The sequence below is a fragment of the Notechis scutatus genome, chromosome 1, assembly GCF_049901735.1.
Source record: "Notechis scutatus isolate UNSWTSFEM ecotype Mainland chromosome 1, rNotScu1.2, whole genome shotgun sequence".
NCBI classification, from domain to species: domain Eukaryota; kingdom Metazoa; phylum Chordata; class Lepidosauria; order Squamata; family Elapidae; genus Notechis; species Notechis scutatus.
The window spans coordinates 105,875,917-105,895,559 of record NC_142009.1 but is presented as its reverse complement, the minus strand read 5'-3'; the positions used below and the strand labels follow the sequence as shown (position 1 = coordinate 105,895,559).

At 41.9% G+C, this 19,643-nt stretch overlaps 1 protein-coding gene across 1 annotated transcript in view; it reads right to left on the bottom strand.

The window, feature by feature from the left end:
• SEC63 (SEC63 protein translocation regulator) overlaps nucleotides 1-17,921 on the bottom strand; it is a 44,814-nt gene extending 26,893 nt beyond the window's left edge. The window contains exons 1-4 of the mRNA XM_026666634.2: nucleotides 17,773-17,921; nucleotides 9,348-9,447; nucleotides 8,022-8,136; nucleotides 185-297 (exon numbers count right to left, since the gene is read on the bottom strand). Coding sequence (XP_026522419.2) covers nucleotides 185-297; nucleotides 8,022-8,136; nucleotides 9,348-9,447; nucleotides 17,773-17,896 — 452 coding nt within the window. The 5' untranslated portion in view covers nucleotides 17,897-17,921. The remainder of the gene's footprint in view (nucleotides 1-184; nucleotides 298-8,021; nucleotides 8,137-9,347; nucleotides 9,448-17,772) is intronic.
• Nucleotides 17,922-19,643: the final 1,722 nt, after the last annotated feature.

The following is a 19,643-nucleotide window of genomic DNA, read 5'->3' as shown; positions in this document are numbered from 1 at the left end:
GTCTTAGATCTTTGCTTGTTTTATAAACCAGAATCACTACTTATATACTTAGAAGAAAACAAAATCAATTCTGTATTGTAATAACTGCTGTAAGTAGACAAATTGACTGAAACATATAGAAAATGGTATTAGTGTACATTCTACGTTGCTTACAATAACATTCCCTCCCATGAACAGAACTTACGCTGCATAAGCCTTAGCAATATTCATAAACATAACTTCATCGCCACCTTTATCTGGATGGTATTTCAGCGATAACAAACGATACTGCTTTTTAATTTCTGACACTGTTGCACCCTATTAAAATAAGAGGTTCAAATTAATTATTTGCCATACATAAGGATGCAATCACCTTCACTTACCTGAATGTAAGTTCCACTGAACTCAGTACACCTTGTTTCTGATTATTCACAACAAATCTCAAATACAACGTACTAATAATATACTATTTAACAAAAGACTTTTGGATTGCCTAAATTATTGTAAAATTTAGTTTCATAGTTCACTTCTAAATCATCATTACACCCAGACACTAGTTTGAGATAGCTACAACTTATTGTAAACATTAGAAAGCCAGTAAAACAACAGGGATACCATCACATGTTCAATTTCAATTTATGAATTTCAATTTCAAATTCAATTTATGACAACAGGGACCAGAAAAATCTAAGTGATATGGTCATTAAGTGAGACATCATAAGACCACACTCAATTTTACAATCTTTTAGCCATGATTATTAAGGGAATCATCAATAGTCATTAAGCGAGCCTTCATCATGTGACTATGACATGCAACCTCCTTCTGGCTTCCCCATTGACTTTGCTTGTCGATAGCCAGCAGAGAAGGTCAGAAATGGCAATCACATGGCCATGGGACTGCTGCAAGAGCCAGAAATCCAGGTTGGTTCTTGGGTGACCAGATCTGAATCACGTGACCCCAGGGTCCCTACGATGGATGTAAGTGCAAAGACTAATCGTAAGCCATTTTTCTCTTCAGCCCCAATGAAAACCAATGGTTGTTCAGTAAGCACTACATGTAGTCCTGTCATCTAAAGCTCTGACAGTCCCAAAACAGATCTAATCCAATGGAAATTCTAAGATATGAGCCCTCTAATCTGCTGCTATTGTTAACACTGCTTTCTTTAAAGTTTATAAAGCAAATTTTAAATCTGGTAAGCTCCAAGGATTGAGAATTTTTTTTGAAAGAATGTATAAATGCAACTTTTAAAAATTAAAAACATCTCCAAATGTTTAAACAACCACCAAATTGTTCAATGGCCTCTACTCCTACATAGATACAGGAACATAGGCAAAACTGAATTCAACTGACCTGCACCTATTAAAAACGTATCGTTTAAATGAACTATTCAACTTTCAAATAGAATGGGTGTTGGTAGAAGTTACCGTGAACGCCCTTTCTATCTATGCTGCGAGAGAGCCCAGGATGGGTTGACTTCCTATGACGTCATAGCTGAGTCTGTACTAAGATATAAAAGCCAGCCCCCGGGAGAGACCCCAGCTTTGGCGAAGATACTTGACAGACTGAAAGGTGTCTCTGAAAGCCCAAAATAAATACAGAATTATGTCTTACCCTCTCCGGACGAATCAAGGGAGGGGCTGGGCTCTCTCGCAGCATAGATAGAAAGGGCGTTCACGGTAACTTCTACCAATGCCCATTCTCCTCCATGCTGCATCGAGAGCCCAGGATGGGACATACCAAAGCTTGCATGTCCACGGGCGGGTCCTCGTCTGGCTCATCACACCGACTGTGGAACCACTCGTTGAAGCACCCGTCTGCCGAAGGCTGCAGTTGCCGAGGCAAAAGTATCCAGACGGTAGTGTCTGATGAAAGGAGACGGAGATGTCCACGTGGCCGCACGACAAATCTCCTCCAAGGATGCTTGGGTCTCCCAGGCAGCAGAAGTGGCCACGCTTCTGATAGAGTGTGCCATCAGACCTCGGGGAACCGGAAGGGCCGCAGCTTTGTAGGCCTGCTCAATGCAAGACCTGACCCACCTGCTAATAGTAGAAGAGGCCTTGTGCCCCAAGTGAGAAGGGAAAAAGGAAACAAACATGGCTTCCGACTTCCTGAAGGAGGAAGTGCGCTTAAGGTATATTCTAAGAGCCCTTCTTACGTCTAGCGTGTGCCACTGCCGCTCTAAGTCATGGTGCGAGAGAGGACAGAAGTCAGGCAAAACAATGTCCTGGGACCTGTGAAACCAGGTGTTAACCTTCGGAATAAATGAGGGGTCCAGACGAAGAACAACCCTATCATCGTGAAAGGAACAAAGGTCCTGTCTGATGGAAAGAGCAGCAAGCTCGGAAACCCTCCTGGCAGAAGTGATGGCAACAACAAACACTACCTTCAGAGTCAGGAAACGGAGAGACACTGTTCTAAGGGGTTCAAAGGGGGGCTTTGTAAGGGCATTAAGGACCAAATGAAGGTCCCAGGAAGGATACCTGTGAACCATGGAGGGTGCAGGTTGGAAGCCCCTTTCAAAAACCTCCTGACTGAAGTGTGATGGGATAAGGAAAGAAGCGAACCCCATGAAAGAACTGAGGAGAGGGCCGCAACCTGCCTGCGTAAGGTGTTGGGGGCCAAACCTTTCTCCAGCCCATGCTGAAGGAAGCTAAGAACTTCTGCCAGCTGGGCTGAAGCAGGAGAAAGACCCTCCCTGAGGCACCATCGGGAAAAAGCCTTCCAGGTGGCATCATAGATGCGCCTTGTAGAAGGTTTGCGAGAAGCCAGGATAGTGAGGATGACCCTTTCTGGAAGATCAGCCTCCTCTAGCCGCTGCCGCTCAAGTGCCACATGGCCAGCTTGAACCACTGGGGCTCTGGGTGGAGCAGGGCCCCCTGGTGAAGGGAGATTAGATGGGCAGGGATCCTCCAAGGAGAAGCCACCGATAGGTTGACCAGGTCCGCAAACCAGGGCCTCCTTGGCCAATAGGGTGCCAGGAGGAGCTCTGCACGTTTCTCCAACCTCTTCCAAATTACTGCCGGAATGACGGGAAGTGGGGGAAAGGCATAGAGGAGACCCTTGGGCCATCTGCACCGAAGAGCATCTGTCCCCTCCGCTCCCTGGCAAGGAAACCTGGTGAAGAATCTGGTGACTTGGGCATTCTGAGGAGTGGAGAAAAGATCCACCTCTGGTGTTCCGAATCTGAGGGAAAGATCCCTGAATAGAGACGGAGGAATGGACCATTGTGCCTGGTCGACTAGGCTCCTGCTGAGCCAGTCGGCCTGGGAGTTGCCGACCCCGGAGATGTGGTCCGCCGAGATCGATAACAGGTGTTTCTCTGCCCATAACCCCAACCGTAGAGCCTCTCTCATGAGGGCTTTGGACCTCATCCCCCCTTGCCGGTTGACATGAGCCTTTGCGGCCATGTTGTCCGTAAGGACTAGAACATGAGAGCCAGTCACTGATTTCCTGGAATGCTTGAGAGCCAGAAAAATGGCTCTGAGCTCTAGCCAATTTATGGGAAGGGTCTGTTCCGATCTGGACCAAACGTCCTGAGCTATCTGGCCCTGCATATGGGAACCCCAACCCAGGAGGCTGGCATCGGTGGTTATCACTAGCCTGTCTGGGTCCCTGAACAGGAGTCCCCTCCAGATAGATGGGGAATGCCACCAATTGAGAGATCTCCGGATTTGTGGCAGGAGTGAGATCTTGATGGATGAGTGGCTGGTTCCTGCTCATTGGTAGGGAAGCAGGAACCACTGGAGGGCTCGGGAGTGGAGCCGAGCCAACGGGACGATGCCAATACAGGAAACCATCTCCCCCAGAAGTTTGGACAGCAGCGACAGGGGGACAATTTGATGTTGCTGGATCTGGCTGATGATCTCTGCAGGGCTCTTTCCACGAGCTGGGGACAGGAAAACCTGGCACGACATGGTATCGACGACTGCTCCCAAGTGTTGCAATTTGGTTGTAGGAGAGAGCTGGATCTTTTCGGTGTTGATGGAAAATCCGTGGCTCTGAAGACATGACAGGGTAATTTGCAGATCCCGATGGGTCGCAAGGATGGAAGAGCAAAGAATCAAAATATCGTCCCAGTAGCATTGGATCCTCACTGGAATAGAACGCAGAGATGCCACCAATGCTGCCAGAACCTTTGTGAAGACCCTTGGAGCCGATGAGAGGCCGAAGGGAAGTGCTCGATACTGGTAATGGGTATTCTGATAACAGAAACAGAGAAACTGGCGATGATGAGGCCAAATTGGGAGGTGGAGGTAAGCCTCAGTGAGATCAATGGAAGAGAGGAGGTCGCCGTCCCAAACGCTCTCTAAAATAGAATGCAGAGTCTGCATTTTAACTCACCTGTATTTTACAAATTGGTTGAGAAATTTTAGATCAAGGATGGCTCGCCACCCCCCTGAGGCTTTGGGAACGATGAAAAGGCGAGAGTAAAGCCCACATCCCCGTTGAGATGGGAGAACAGGTTGAATAGCCCTGATTTCAAGAAGGTGCTGAATGGCCTGATTCATGAGGGCTTGCCTGGAAATGTCCCGAGACACAGGACAGATCAAAAAAATTTTTTTGGGGGGTGGGGTTAGGAAGTCCAATTGTAACCCTGACCTAATAGTGCTGAGCACCCAGGCGTCCGTCGTTGACTCCTCCCATTTGGAGGCAAAGAAGGCTAGGCAACCTCCGATGGGTGGGGAGAACGAGGGATTACTTAGAGAGACGGAAGGAATGACCTCCTCCCCGAAAGGGCCGTTTACCAGTAGAAGGTTGTTGCCTGCCAGATGTTTCCACCCGTTGGTCTTGGCATTGGGAGTATGGCCTGTGAGAGCGGGGGAAGCGAGATGAAGGAGGGCGATAAGGAGCAGGGCAATAGTCGGCTTTCTTCCCAGAGGAAGAGAGAATTTTACCTTTATCTCTGGTTTCGATGAGATAAGGTTCCAGAGCATCGCCAAAAAGCTTATCACCTGCAAATGGAACTGAAGCCAGCTTCCATTTTCGGCATTACTCCGCCTGCCAATTTCGGAGCCATAAGTCTTCTTGCTGCTACAGAAGATGCCATGGCCTTGGATGCAAATTTGGCAGAATTGAAAGTGGCATCCGCAGTGAATTCCGCCGCTGCAATAATCCTATTAAGGTCTTGGTGAGACCGAAGGTCAGAAGTAGGCAATCTATTCTGGAGTTGGCGCAGCCACCATATGGATGCCCTGGTGAAGAAGGATGCTGCTGTTGAAGGCCGAACAGCCCAAGCAGCAGCCTGGTGATTGCGCTTGAGGGTCTGTTCGGAATGTTTATCATCCGGTTTCAGGATATCTTCTGACTCCATGGGAGTGCCAGAAGATGAGAACGAGGCCAGAACCGGAATGTCAACAGAAGGCACTGCCAGGGCATTGTCCAGAGCTGCGCTGACATTGTAGAAATGCTTATATAGAGAAGATGGGCGAGGACCTGCCGAAGGAGAAGCGCACTGTTTCTTGACCATGTCCAGGAACAAAATGGGAGAAGGCAAAACCTCTGCATGCACTACAGGCTTGGAGAAGAGCAAATCCCCTTGGCTAGAGGGATTTCCTTGTGGCTCGGGAGCCACTTCCTCTGGCGACAGCTTGGCAGTGACCAAGGCCTTGCTGAGTAATGATCTGAAGAAAGTAGGTTTGAAGACCAATGCAGAGGATGTCTGCTCTGGGCGAGAATCCTCTTCCTCTGAAAGATTTTGGTCAAAAATCTCACTCTCTTCACATTCTGAATGAGAAGAGTAACTGTGTTCAGATGGTGAAGGCCTTCATTCCTCATCAACCTCCTCCCATTCTGGTAGAGAAGAATGGACCCTGAGGGCCTGAGGCCTGTGTAAATCAGGATGATGAGGCAAGGAACTTATAGATTGAGAAGGGAGAAGGGCCTGAACCCTTTCCAGAGGTCGAAGAATTTGCTTGAAGCCTTCAGCCAATCCCTGCCGAATGGCTGATGAGACTACATCTTGGATATCCCTTGGTCTATGCTCAAAGGTAGAGGCAGAAGGCCCGCTGCTGTGGGAGTGAAGGTGGCTTCAGGCCTAGATTGGAGAGGTTCGAGGCCTGGAGGGAGGGGGAGGAGCATAGGGCACAGACGCCTGTTGGAAATAAGGTCCAGATCTGCTTAAATCCTGAGGATCTGACTGTACAGCAAGAGCCTCAGGAGACCTGGATGGAGGATGGAAAGGCTCATAGATAACTTCTCCTCCCCTGGGAGGGCTTGGTTGGGGCCCACGAGTATCACCTGAAACATGCTGTAGTTGCACTCCCTTCTGTTGAATAGTTCTGTTGAACTGCCTCTCTAGAGCTGCATGTCTGCACTTCTCTGCCCTCAATTCAGCCTGAGTTGCCTTCTTGGGGGCTAGAGCCTTAGCTTTGATTTTAGCAGCCACCTCCCTTTGGACTGATTGGGTGCGTTGCCTACGTCTTTTTCCCCTATTGGGCTTAAGAGACTGTTCCACTGGGGGGGGAAGCTCTGTCTGAGCCTTATCTTGCTCCATTTGTAAAATAAAGGCTCTTGCGTTGGAAAGAAGCTGTTTAGAAATTTTTCTATTCAGCCCCTTAGGGTATAAATGGCCCCCGGGCTTACAAAATGGCCGCTCACCTCGTGGTGGAAGGCTTGAATCCAAGATGGCCACTGACTACAGGAAAACAGGCCCCAAGATTGAAGAATTGCTCCTTAGGCTATACAGAGCCCTGAGCGAAGTCAGCAAGGGAAAAACACAGCAACCAGCTACACGATCAGCTGGCTGGAGTTCTTATCAGTTTGCTGATCGTGTTTAAGATCACTCCAAACTACAGGCGTGGGGGAGGTCTGCAGACGCTGCCAAGCTTGCCTGCACAGAGCTCTGTGACGCTGCTCCCAACGTTGCAGGAGAGCCCTGCTCTCCTGGAAGAGCAGCTGCCCAGATCCCTGGGAGCTGCTTGAAGAGAGGAAAAAAGTACTGAAGATCACTGGTGATTGCTATCTAACAGAACGCTTTCAGAGACACAGCTACTGACTGAAAGGAGCTGAGTCAAAAGCTGGGGTCTCTCCTGGGGGCTGGCTTTTATATCTTAGTACAGACTCAGCTTTGACGTCATAGGAAGGAGTCAACCCATCCCGGGCTCTTGATGCAGCATGGAGGAGAATATATACAAGTTTGCATTCCACTACTAAATAATTTTGGTGATCAGCATATTAAATTATATAACCATTATAAAACTATAACTAGTTCTTTTCCTTCTATTTGCAGACAGGATTTTTATCTAGATGATGTCTCTAATTACAGAAGAGGATGTGATGAAGTAACCCTAACGCTTTTATATTGTTGTGCTTTTGTTGTTTGCTAACTTCCCTTTTTTCTTCCTATCGTCCCATCTTTTTTATTAACTTGGAATGTCCCCCAATTTCCTGTTAACATGGAAGAAGAATAAAAGGTTTACTTCCTCCTAATATTAACTGGAAGTGCAAAAAAAGTCCTCACATGGACAGACAGGTACAATTGAACGCCACTTGTAATTTCAGAGACGTGAATCACTGCTTCATAGGAGGATATTTTTTAACAAAAACTTTTAAAATACATTTAATTTATAAAGCACTGTCTTTAGGCCTGAATAGCATTTCTATGTTTTAATACCAAATAGCATTGTTTAGTAAATATGTTGTTTGCTGTGCATCCTTATTTACATTATTTTATGAAATAGTACCAGATATTCAATGTAGTTTCAAACAACTTTGTCAAAAGTTCAAAATGTGACTAACTCAAAAATGAAATACATAAAATGCAATATATTGTTCACATCTACTCTTACCTCTCATGAATTTTCAAATTTAAAAAAATAAACATTTCTCTGCCGGCTGAATGCTGCCTGTTGTCATGAGACGAACACAACTGTCAGAACAGATTTCTCTCCCTCCCTTTTCCATATGTCCCTAATCTGTCTTTTGAAGAAGGCTTGCGAGTGAAGAATAGACATATAGACTTAGAATGTGATATTCCATTGAGGGCCCTGGTGAAATATTTAGTGTCAAATTTAGTTTAATACTGAAAAATGGTGCTACTTACTGGGTCTAACTGTAGTATTTCATATGGATTGTATTCTTGATATTCTCGGTCTGTTTTGGACACTTTGTAAGCAAGAAACAAAAACAGTGCCCAGCCAGCAAGCAACACAGCTTTTCTGTAAAATTGAAAGTGAGAGAGCGAGCAATTTTAAATAGTTGAAATTTTTGGAAAGAAATCCCATGCAACCAAAATATCCAGGTACATTTAAAGAAGAATTAACATCACAGAAAACAATAACCAATATAATTTCTATCCATCTCTCAAAACCAAAGGAATTATACAAGTGTGTCTACTGGTTTCTGCCAATATTCTACAGCCCCATCCAGTATTTATAATGGACATTCAGCTTGATTATTTTTAAATAATACAACCATACAGGGAGTGCTAAGCTTAACTCCAACATTTCTGTTCCTAAGCAAAGGTAATTGTTAAAAGAGTTCCACCTCATTTTATCACTATAGTTGTTAAATGAATCATTCAGTTTTTACGTGAATCTGGCTTCTCCCACTGATTTTGCTTGTCAGAAGGTTATAAATGATGATCACGTGACCCTGGGATGCCAGTTGCCAAGCGCCCTAATTTTGAGCACGTGACTATGGGGATGCTGCAACAGTTGTAAGTGTGAAAAACAGTCATAACCCTTTTTTTCAATTCTGTTGTAACTTTGAATGGTCACTAAATTAAAGTTTGTAAGTCAAGGCTACCTGTATACCCAACAATTCTCCCTAAGGTAAGCTGCTTGGTGGGTTGGCTTTTTGTTGTTGTTGTTCGGTGAAGTTTCCCACTTCCCACTGAGGAATCTTCAGCCGATAAAGAATTCTAGGATTTCCACAATGTATTTTTTTTTAACGTTGATTTACTTTTATTGGAGAATGTGACTTTGGGGGGCTGTTTCTAACTTCCAATATTATGTGGTGTAATTCCGGGTTGTGTCAGATCTGGAATTACAACAGACTTTGCCAATTTCATGTTTTCCTAAATAAAAGAAATTGTTTTGGAAGATGTACTTTGCTCTTTTCTTTTTAAATGGATTTCATACTGCACCACAGACACATCTTTCTCTTTTCCCCAAAGCAGGAAGAACTGCAAATCCCCAAACACTGCATTTTGGATGCTCAATAGATTCTTTTATGACCTGAAATTCAATCCATGACTTGGGAATCATTTTCAGTTTCTTTACAATTAAAACTTCATCAACATCTCCTAGGAGTTCCTAGTAAAATGCTGATCTTATCTCTTTACTAAATATTTCATAATGTTAAAACAATCTGCTTTTATTAAAATTCTAAAAATAACCCCGTAAAATAGAAATCCTATTATACTTACTTTAGTGTAGGCATTATATTCTGCTGGGGCTTTAACAATCGCAATCGATACCACAGGCATCTTCCATAAACTTTTCTTAAATTCTTTAAACGAATTTGCTCTGCGAAAGATAATTTTAGTATTTAATAAAAATAACGTATCTTACACATCAGACTTTCTTCAAAACTTAAAGGAAAAACTTCGCAATACTACCTGTAGAGGCAAGTATTTCATGTTTCCCTCCAGCATCATTTACCTTCTGTTATACAAATGGACAGAATATGATCCATCTGTTCTCTGAACTAGCTTCCCAAACCTCCTTTTTTACTTTTCAGAACTCAGCAACATAATACAAGGTAAAAATCCCATTTATGTATTATAACTAGGCACAGTCCAACTTAGCTTTAAAACCCAGATAAGGTTAGGCAGGGATGCACCTGCTAACACAAATATTTTAAGAGCTACAAAAAAAAGAGACTATACAGATGTGGTGTTGGCTTGGTAGTAGTTAAGGAAAAAACATTGGGCAACATATACCTTCCACTCAATACAGGTAGTCCTCAACTTATAACAGTTCATTTAGTGATTGTTCTGCTACAACAGCATTGAAAAAAGTGACTTATGACCGTTTTTCGCACTTACAACCATTACAGCATCCCTGGGGTCACATGATCAAAACTCAGATGCTTAGCAACTGGTTCATATTTATGACGGTTGCAGTGACCTGGGGTATGTGATCAGCTTTTGCGATCTTCTGACAAGCAAAGTCAATGGGGAAGACAGATTCACTTAACAACCATGTCACTGACTTAACAGAAGCAATGATTCACTAACGACTGTGGTAAGAAAAGTCATAAAATGGGACAAAACTCACTTAAGAAACATTTCACTTAGCAACATACATTTTGGGCTCAATTGTGGTCATTAACTTGAGGACTACCTGTATTGATTGCATGGTAACAATGGCAATTAACACTGTTAGAATTTAGTGGGCTAATATGATTTTATACTTCTGTTCAGGTAAGGGACTTAGTAGACTTATCTCCATGAACGGAAAAGTGATTTTTAGCAATTCCCCCTCCATATAGACTGTACTCCAGATCCAACAGTTGGAGGATCATTCAGAACTCCATGAAAGATGCAAGGCATCTGTAAAAACTACAATTCCCCTTTGTTTGTTAGTGAATTGATTAGATCAAAACTCTAATCAATGTCCTACAATGTAATCTATTCACAGAAAGGCACTGCAAGATCTATAATTTATAGATCTCCAAAGTTTAACATGTTTAACATTTAACAGAAATTTTGCTCCTAAGAAGAGGGTTTGGAAAGAGAGATGAACTCACCAGGATCCTTAGCTTCTGCAACACCATTATGGTTTACCCAATAGAATATAATATGGCTTCTACATTCAAATTTACAAGCCCGAGTTTATACTTTTTTCCAAAAAGCCAACCCAAACCAGCAAAATACTACATGCAAGTCAAATACTCTGCCAACTAAATTATACTGCCAACAAGCTATTCTTTTCATAGTAAAAAAAAGCAACCTAGATTTTATTCAGTCTCTGTAAGATTGGTGAAATATGTTCTTTATAAAAACTTTAAAGAAATTAATTTTCAGAGTTTTTAAAGCAAAAGGGAATAAGAAACAAATGGGAATTACTTCTGAATATGCAGCAGAGTTTTATTTTTTTTTACTGGGGCCAAACTTATTTTGTTAAGAATTTTTAACAATTCATACTCTAGCATGAAGTAAGAACCTACAAATATCAGGGGAAAAGCAAACAGTCCTCTATTGAAATTTAGACCGTTATTGTGGTATTGTACTACTTAATCTTGCATCATCTCAATTTGTAACAATCCCACAGCTTTTAGTGAACCTTATTCATAGATAAGCACATACAGAACTGTGCATTAAGTTTCTTTCTTACAATGCAATTTATAATAAATTACATTGTAGTAATAAATTGCTTTATAATAAAAAATATGGAGAATTTTTATTTAATGCTCAATAGTTTTCTGTTTTCCCACGTTATAGTTTTACTGAATACAATTCCATCAACACTGAAATCTTTATACTTAAAATTGTTTCTAACAGATGTTTTCTAAAAGTGTTATTAACACAATCTTCTGAAATCTGAACAAAGGTGTTTAAAGCACACAAAAAAATACCAGGGTAGCTGACTAGAATAAGTATGGCTTAGTTGCTATTGTATACATAATAAAATTATTTCTAAGTTTAAAAAGTCACAGAATAGTGCTTTTAATTTCCAACTCAATTGTATTAATTCCACTAATACAGGTGCCACTTTAATCTTAGTGGTTGTCTCACAATGAAAAATGAAATGAAAATTTGGTTATAAAACATATTAAACTAATATGCAATTAACTGATTTGGCAGGTGTCATGTTACCAATCCCTGCAATGAAAAATGAAGAGATCTTATTGCATCTTATCTCTTTCCCCATCAGGGTTTTCTGTAAACGTAAGAATAGAACTGTTTCTACACACTGCATTTTAATTGCCTAAAACATTTATAATAGCAGCTACATGTACAGAACACCATGGTTATTAAATACAGGTTCAAGAAGATCAGAAAGTAGTTTCTACTTATAACTGAAAAATTATACCCAAATTTAAATTGGGTTAGCTTCAATCATGCTTTGCTGAAACAAACATATTCAGAAACGTGATTTATGAAAGTGGCTTGTTATTATAAGACATTAAGATAACTGGTTACTTGGGGTCCATCAGGTTACAAAGAACCAGAAATAACTGAACATATAACCAGTGTATAAGTGAGATTAACTCCTTTAACACATCCTTCTTTAAAATACATAGTGTTTAGTTTTTCAAATGCTAAAAAGCTGGCACTGTAGTCTGAATTGTCTAAGAGAACTATCAATTTATCTTCAGTGTAATAATTACTCTTCTGAGGTAGATATCTTTTTTTTCTCCACACCTGATTTCACAGATATACAATAAAATGTCTCTTTGCAGGAAGCTGGGTTTATTTAGCCAGTGTCATCTAGGCTTGGAAGTTAAATAGAGTCTGCCTTAGAAGTCCTGTTGCCAGATCTGTTCCCAAGATGGGGAAATGAAATACACACGCACATAATAGAGGAATACAATGGCATATTGTATTCCCTTCTTGTTATCAAGAAGTCTATAGGAATGCAATCTTGATTTCTGTTGAAATCATCAGAAAGTTGAAACTCAAAGGAAATTTTACTTTACAATAAAATACTGTATACCAGGGGTCCCCAACCGCCGGGTCCGCCGGACGTGCCGGGCCAGCGGAACAACCCTTACCGGGCGCTGGTTGCTGGGCGCCATCTTTTTGGTAGCGCTTCCGGTGTAGAAAGCTCGCCATCTTGATTTCTGTTGAAATCATCAGAAAGTTGAAACTCAAAGGAAATTTTACTTTACAATAAAATACTGTATACTATATTTTTCAAAGGTTGAACTCCAAAATTAAAGAATGTGCCAAATAGATTCCATATAAAAACAGAGAGCTACTTTGTTTTAACTTCTACAATCATTTAAACAGGAAGGCAGAACATGGACTACTTCGATTGTAACAAACTCTGATTCAGTATTAACAAACGTTCCTGGATTTTGTGAATGCACATTCTTTCATATATGAGGCAAAATGTTCTTGTGAAGAGGAGCAGAGATTAAATCAAATTAAAGGAAATATGACTTATTGTAAGGATTAAGAATAAGAATCTACTATATTTCTAATGTGTTTTAAACAACTATGGTTAATTTATGTCAGAATATTCCAAGTATGGACATGAGGTCTAAAGAGATATAGCCTTCTTTAAGTAATGATCAGATGGTTATTTCTGAATTAGGCTAATAAAAATTAAATACTGAAGTATAAATATGGAACATATAGCATCTGCATTTGTAATATACATCTCCATCCAAATTCAATCTCAATTGTCTGATAACATCTGTTTTCAAAGAATATGCAAAATATACAGAAATACAAATTCTGATTTGGTTGACCATTAATAGATAGCTACAACAAGGCACCATCTGTTTAATCTGAGACACTCTTGCCACTTCCACTACCCATCCTAATACAAAGATAAAGTCAGCTTTCAGCAAGATAGCAGGCATAATCATTCTTGAAAGGAGCTATTTGGATTTGTACATACATAAATTTACAGCAGGTAAACTAGGCATAGTTTTGTACAATTTTTTCTATTTTACCTATTGCAGACAGATCTAATTATGACCATGTGTGTCTTAACTGAATTAAAGTTAGATTGCTGAAATTCACTTTGTCCAGTGCAACTCAATGTTTGAAAAGTGCAATTTTCAAACAATCTTATTTATGAAGCATGCAACTGTACTGCTTCCCCATTTGCACTGACTCTTTTTTCTTCTTCTTTTATTCAAAGGTGTCCAATTCTCAGAAACTGCCTGGACAAGTTTCTGTAGTTTTCTTGGCAAGGTTTTCCACAAGTGGTTTGCCATTACGTCCTTCCTAGGGCTTAAAAAAAAGTGATTGGCCCAGTTACCCAGCTTGCTTTCTGCCTATGACAGGACTAGAATTCACAGCCTCCCAGTTTCTAACCTAATGCTTTTTGACCACTACACCAAAGTGGCTCCACACTGACTCCACTATATTTCTAAACCTTTCAAGGTGCTTATCTATATACTACTAAAATTCTCATTCCCAGAATCTTTAGCTAGGCGAAATCGGGCATCATAGGGCAACAATTGTTAAAACCAAGGTACCTTAAATGGGCTAACTTATAGAATGCATTTCAAATTCAGGGCTCTTGCAGAACTAAAACCTAACAAATTTTATAAATCATTTTATGACATAAAAATTATAAAACAGTTAATGACATAATACGAAATGTCTTAACATATTTCCTGTGCTAATGTTTGATTGTGCTATATACAGTTTGACATGGGCTATTTTCAAGGCAGATACATCTCTGAATGTATCGCAACTTTTCCAGTGAAGGCAATACGTTAGAAATCGTATCACTGTTAAAGGCACACAAGAATCTTGTGAGCAAATACCCCTGAAAGAATGACCCAATGGGTCATGGGTCACCTAGCTATCTTCAAAAGATTCAACAGCTTGGGGCCAGGTTTGTTAGATAACTTCTGATAATACTGCATATGCTTGATTACGTAGTTGATTTGTTATGTTCAGCTCATTATATAATTGTTCAAAAATTACATAGTAACCAACTTTTCACAGCAAATTAAGGGGTGGTATCTACATGCAAAAATAAGGATAAGGTATCGAAATAGATGTGGCCTATGTATCCAAAACAACAGATCCTGTCCAGACCCAGGATCAACATTTTTAAATGGATTTAATTTTTAAACCCAAAAATAATTTTGTATAAAAATTGTTGCAATTTTGTCAACAGTAGTACTATTTAAAACACTGTAAAAACAGATAAACAGTACTGAGAGCTATACTAATAGCATCAAATGCAGTGTTAAAAGATAAGGTTATAATTCAGACAATATTTGGAAATAAGATCATTTTTTAATATTATTGGCGTTGATATTATTAAAAAGCTGGATCTGACAAAAATGTTTTCAATGTATAACTACTTCGTATTACCTCAAGGCAATAATCACAAACTTTATACAAGAAAAACATGTTTTCCCTACATATTAGGGGAGAAAAAAATTCTACAAAATAATTTTCATCTATTAGGAAATAAAATAATTTTATAAAATCATCTTATACGTGATCTAGAAATACTAAATTCTTCATTCCCAAATATCCATTCTACTTTTATACTAAGACAAAACCACAAACATAAAATATCTGATAGTTACTAAATCCATTCCCAAGAATTTACAGAATTATCTTGCAATGAGAGGTATAAGTAACTGCACATTACAAACACTGACAACTGCTTGTTTCTTTTCATTATGACAGAAAGTAAGGAAAAATATCAAAAGAATGCATCTTATTTATAATATACTCAAAAACAAATTATATGGTCAGTTAAACATTGGGGTGCCATGGCAGGGACAAGACTTTTAGATTCCAATACATATCACAGATGCTTTTCTGTACGTACAAAAGCTATACTGGAAGAAAGCTTGATATCAAAATGCTATTCTATAAAAATCATTGGAAAACAAATCAATTGTCTAGATTACTATGACTACAACCTTATGCTTTCAAGTAGTGGTCATTAAATTAATATTTTGGCCCTTAACTCTGTAATACTTAAAATCAATAATAGGAAGTTTTCCTTTTCAACATAAAATCTGGTAATTCCCCTTCAAACCAAAAGTATACAGGTGTTTCCTGGACAGTTTATAATCTTGACATTGATGCCTGCTTTCCATTGTCAATACACAGCCATCAACCCGAGTCAGAATTACTTTTGCACTTCGTTGGGAAAAGTTTGCATATATCTGTTCAATGCATATACATTCATGTTCTTTTTCATTCATATGCACTTTTATTTTCTGTAACAAGTAGTAATGCATGGCTTTCCAGATGTCAAACTCTTTGCAAGGTACCAGCTAGGGAAATTTGTTATATTTCTGAATCAAAACCATAAAACAAGATAATATGTCCAACCCAGACTGAAACCCAGCAGGATGATAAATTATGACAGGTGGAAGGCCTTGTATTCAGGTATGAAAAATCAAGGGCATAGGTACAGGACTGGGGATACTTAATGATGGTAATTTGTGTGAAAATGGTCTAAGGGCAACTACCAGCTGAAAACTAGCAAGCATTGTATTAGATTATGTCCAGTTTATGGCATTCGACACTAGTCAGACAGCACTCAGATTACAGTTTTCCTTTCTTTGCATGATAAAGCTGGAGAAAATTCAGAAGAGAGCTATCAAGGTGCTAAAGGGTCTGGAAATGAAGCTCTCCAAGGAACTAGACATGCTGAGTTGGCCAAAGAGATTAAAGGGAATCATGATAATGATCTACAAATACCTAAAAGGAGGTCATGTGCAAATGGGATGAGCCTGTTCTGTGTTGTGATGGAAAACACAGCAAGGGCCAATGGACTGAAATGAAGAGATGATTCTGGCTAAATGTTAGAAAGAACTACAAGGTAGCAAGAGATGTTAAGCAGAGAAACAGTCTCAGGTTCCATGGGGAGAGGATTCAACTACAGACTAAGACTCCCCTGTTGGGATTTCTGCAGTCAAGAGGAAGTACAAGTAGTCCACGACTTTTGACCCCAACTGTACCCAAAATATATGTTGCTAAGTGAGAAATTTGTTAAGTGAGCTTTGCCCAATTTTACAACTTTTCTTGCCACATTTATTATGTGAATCACTGCAATTGTAACATGAATAAAGCAACTTATGTGAATCTGGCTTCCCCATTGACATTGCTTGTCGGAAGGTCAGAAAAGTGGGAATCACACAACTCCGGAACACCACAACTGGTCACACATGTGAGTCAGTTGTCAAGCATCCAAATGTAAATCACAATGACCATGGGGCCACGATTGTGAAAATATGGTCATGAGCCACTTTTTTAACCCCGCAGTATAACTTCGAATGTTTACTAAACTGTTGCAAGTTCATAAGGGGCATGCATAAGCACACCAACGTTCCTACCATCCCTGTCTTAATGTTCTCTTTTATTCGTATCTATTTCATGTATTAATAATCAGGTTTATACATATATATATTTTATATATATATACATATATACATATATACATATATATACATATATACATACATATATATATATATACATACATACATATACACAAACACACACGAACACAATACAGAAGCCTGATGATGGCAGATGAGATTCTGCCCAAACGTTGCTACAACTTTAAAAGCACAGCTATAATGACCTGGGAAAATGCAATTGTAACATGAATAAAGCAACAAAGCTGAATACCATACATGTAAGTACCCGCGAAAACTTAAGAAAGCACACACACACACATACATACATATATATTATTAAATGCATGCTTGACAAAACAAATAAATAAAAATAAAAAGTCGAGGACTACTTTTACATTGAGAGATTCCTCTCAGGTATGGGTCCTGCTCTTTCCCTCCCCCAATAGTTACTTAGCATAAGAACCTGGGGCTGAATTAACCATGGCTCCACCAAGAACTAACCCAACTGCCTCCACGGCACGAAGAGTTGGAGATAGACCTGCAAGGTGTTACTCCAAGCCGAGCCCTAACTCCTCGACTAACCTGAGATTTCCCACCTGCTCGGAAGGGGCAGGAGAAGCAGCACCGGGGAAGGAGGGGGGCGGAGGAAGCGAAGGGCCACGGGCCCTTCAATGCTCGGCGGGGAAGAGAGTAGGCGGGAAGGGGACCCCCCCACACACCCCGCGTCCCTTTCTCGAGGCCAGGCTAGAGGCAAGTTCGAGGCGCCGGGCCTGCCAGCACCACCCCCGAAGGGAAACGCCGGGCGGGATACAGGAGGCACTCACCGGCGTGCTGGTCCCGCGGCCACAGGTAGTAGGTGGCGGGGATAACGATGAGGGCTACGAAGCTGGTGAGGAAGTAGAAGAAAGTGTTGCCGCTGTCATCGTACTGGAACTGCTGCCCGGCCATGGCTGCCCGCACGCCCCGCCCCCCCGCTCGGCTTGCGTGCTCCCTCTTTCAAGCAGCCCCAGCGGCGGCCTCTTGCAAGGAGGATCCCGCGAGAATGAGGAGGGAGGAGGAGGAGCGGGAAGAGCAAGCAGCCTTCGCTGGCTGGCTCCCTCGCCCAGCCGCCCGCCCGCCCCGCCGGCCGCTCTCGGCGCCAGTTCACGCTTTGCTCCCCCGCCCCGCCCCCTGCCCCGCTCCGCTCCGGCAAAGCCGACACTCCACGCAAGGAAGGCGACGTGTCACTGCGCAAGCGCCATCGCAACCATTGTGACGTCGCAGTGGCGAGGGGCGCTTCCGGGTCCTAGGCCGGCTCCGAGTAGGATTGGCTGAGCCGACGGGTTCTCTCTTCGCCCGATTGGCTGGGGGAGGGTCCGGCGGGAGAGTTCGAAAGAACGCCGAAACAGGTGTGATTGTTTTCAGGTGACATCATAATAGTGGGTGGGAGAAGGTGTGGGTTTTTTAAAAAATTAGTTTCCCTCCAAACCTGCAGCTTCGTTGTCAAGAAGAGGTTTGCCTGTTTGCGAGATTTTTTTCCCCCCTACACTAGTCCTACAACACCGGTATTCTTTGCAAATTTCTAGGTATTTTTACCACTTGCGAAGGTGAAGATGTTTTGCGATTGGATCGATTCGGATCTGTTTTAATAACACATTTGTATCTTATTTATATTGATGGGTTTTATTTAGTATCTTATGACTATCAATGAGTGTTGTCTCTTATCATTTATGCTGATTTATAACTTGCTGCTTGTATGTGCAATAAGAGCTCATGCACTCGAGAAAAATTCCTTATGTGGCCAATAAATAATTCTATTTGCTGCAATCAGTTGTTTAGGTTTCCACAATGTGTCATTAAGAAACTACAAAGGCTGGTTTCTCACAGTAGTACCTATTAGCTGACTTCATTTTATTAGTCCACGTCAATCACATCAATCCCACAGACTACTACTATGTTTCTCCAACAATACGGCCCCCACAATAGGAAGACCCAGCATGTTTTCTAGGCATAAAATGAAATTAAGCCCCTCCCCCCAAATTTAGGCCTAGTTTAAAACATGCAAAATTGGGGGGGGAGGCAGGGGGGGAACTTGCCATTAGGAGTGCCCTGCGGGCAGCTACGCCTCACCATTAGCTGCCCCTAACAATCAGGGTGGAGCACGGAGGGCTCCTTTACCCCCACCAAGCGCCTTTGCTGCAGACCCGGGTCAGCAGGCGGACGGCATTGGCGTAGATGTCCAGCAGCGTTTCAGCCACTTCTCAGGCCTCCGTAGCTTCCATGGTTCCCACCGGTGCTGGCGCCTCTCTCGCCAGCGCCATCTCCAACAACAGCATCTGAGTTGCTCCCACTTTTCTCCCGTCCCCGTAACAACAGGAAAAAAAAGATTTTGAGGTACCTGGGAGCGCTGAGCACTGCGTTTTGGTTTAATCCCGAGCGGCTGGGTGGGCGTGAGAAGAGCCGAGCGAGCTCTCTGCTGCTGCTACCCTTGGTGCTCCAGCCTTGGGCTCTGCAAGTTTGCAAAAGTCCCGGTGCGCAGCCCGTTCCTGCATTCCAAGCGCCCAGGCCGAGCTGCAGCTGTCCCTCGCCAGCGCCATCTCCAACAACAGCGGCGGCGGCGGCAGCGGGAACCGTGGAAGCGTTTCATCCACTTCTCGGATGGGGGAGCCGCCTCCGTAACTTCCACGGTTCCCGCCACTGCTGCCGCTGTTATTGG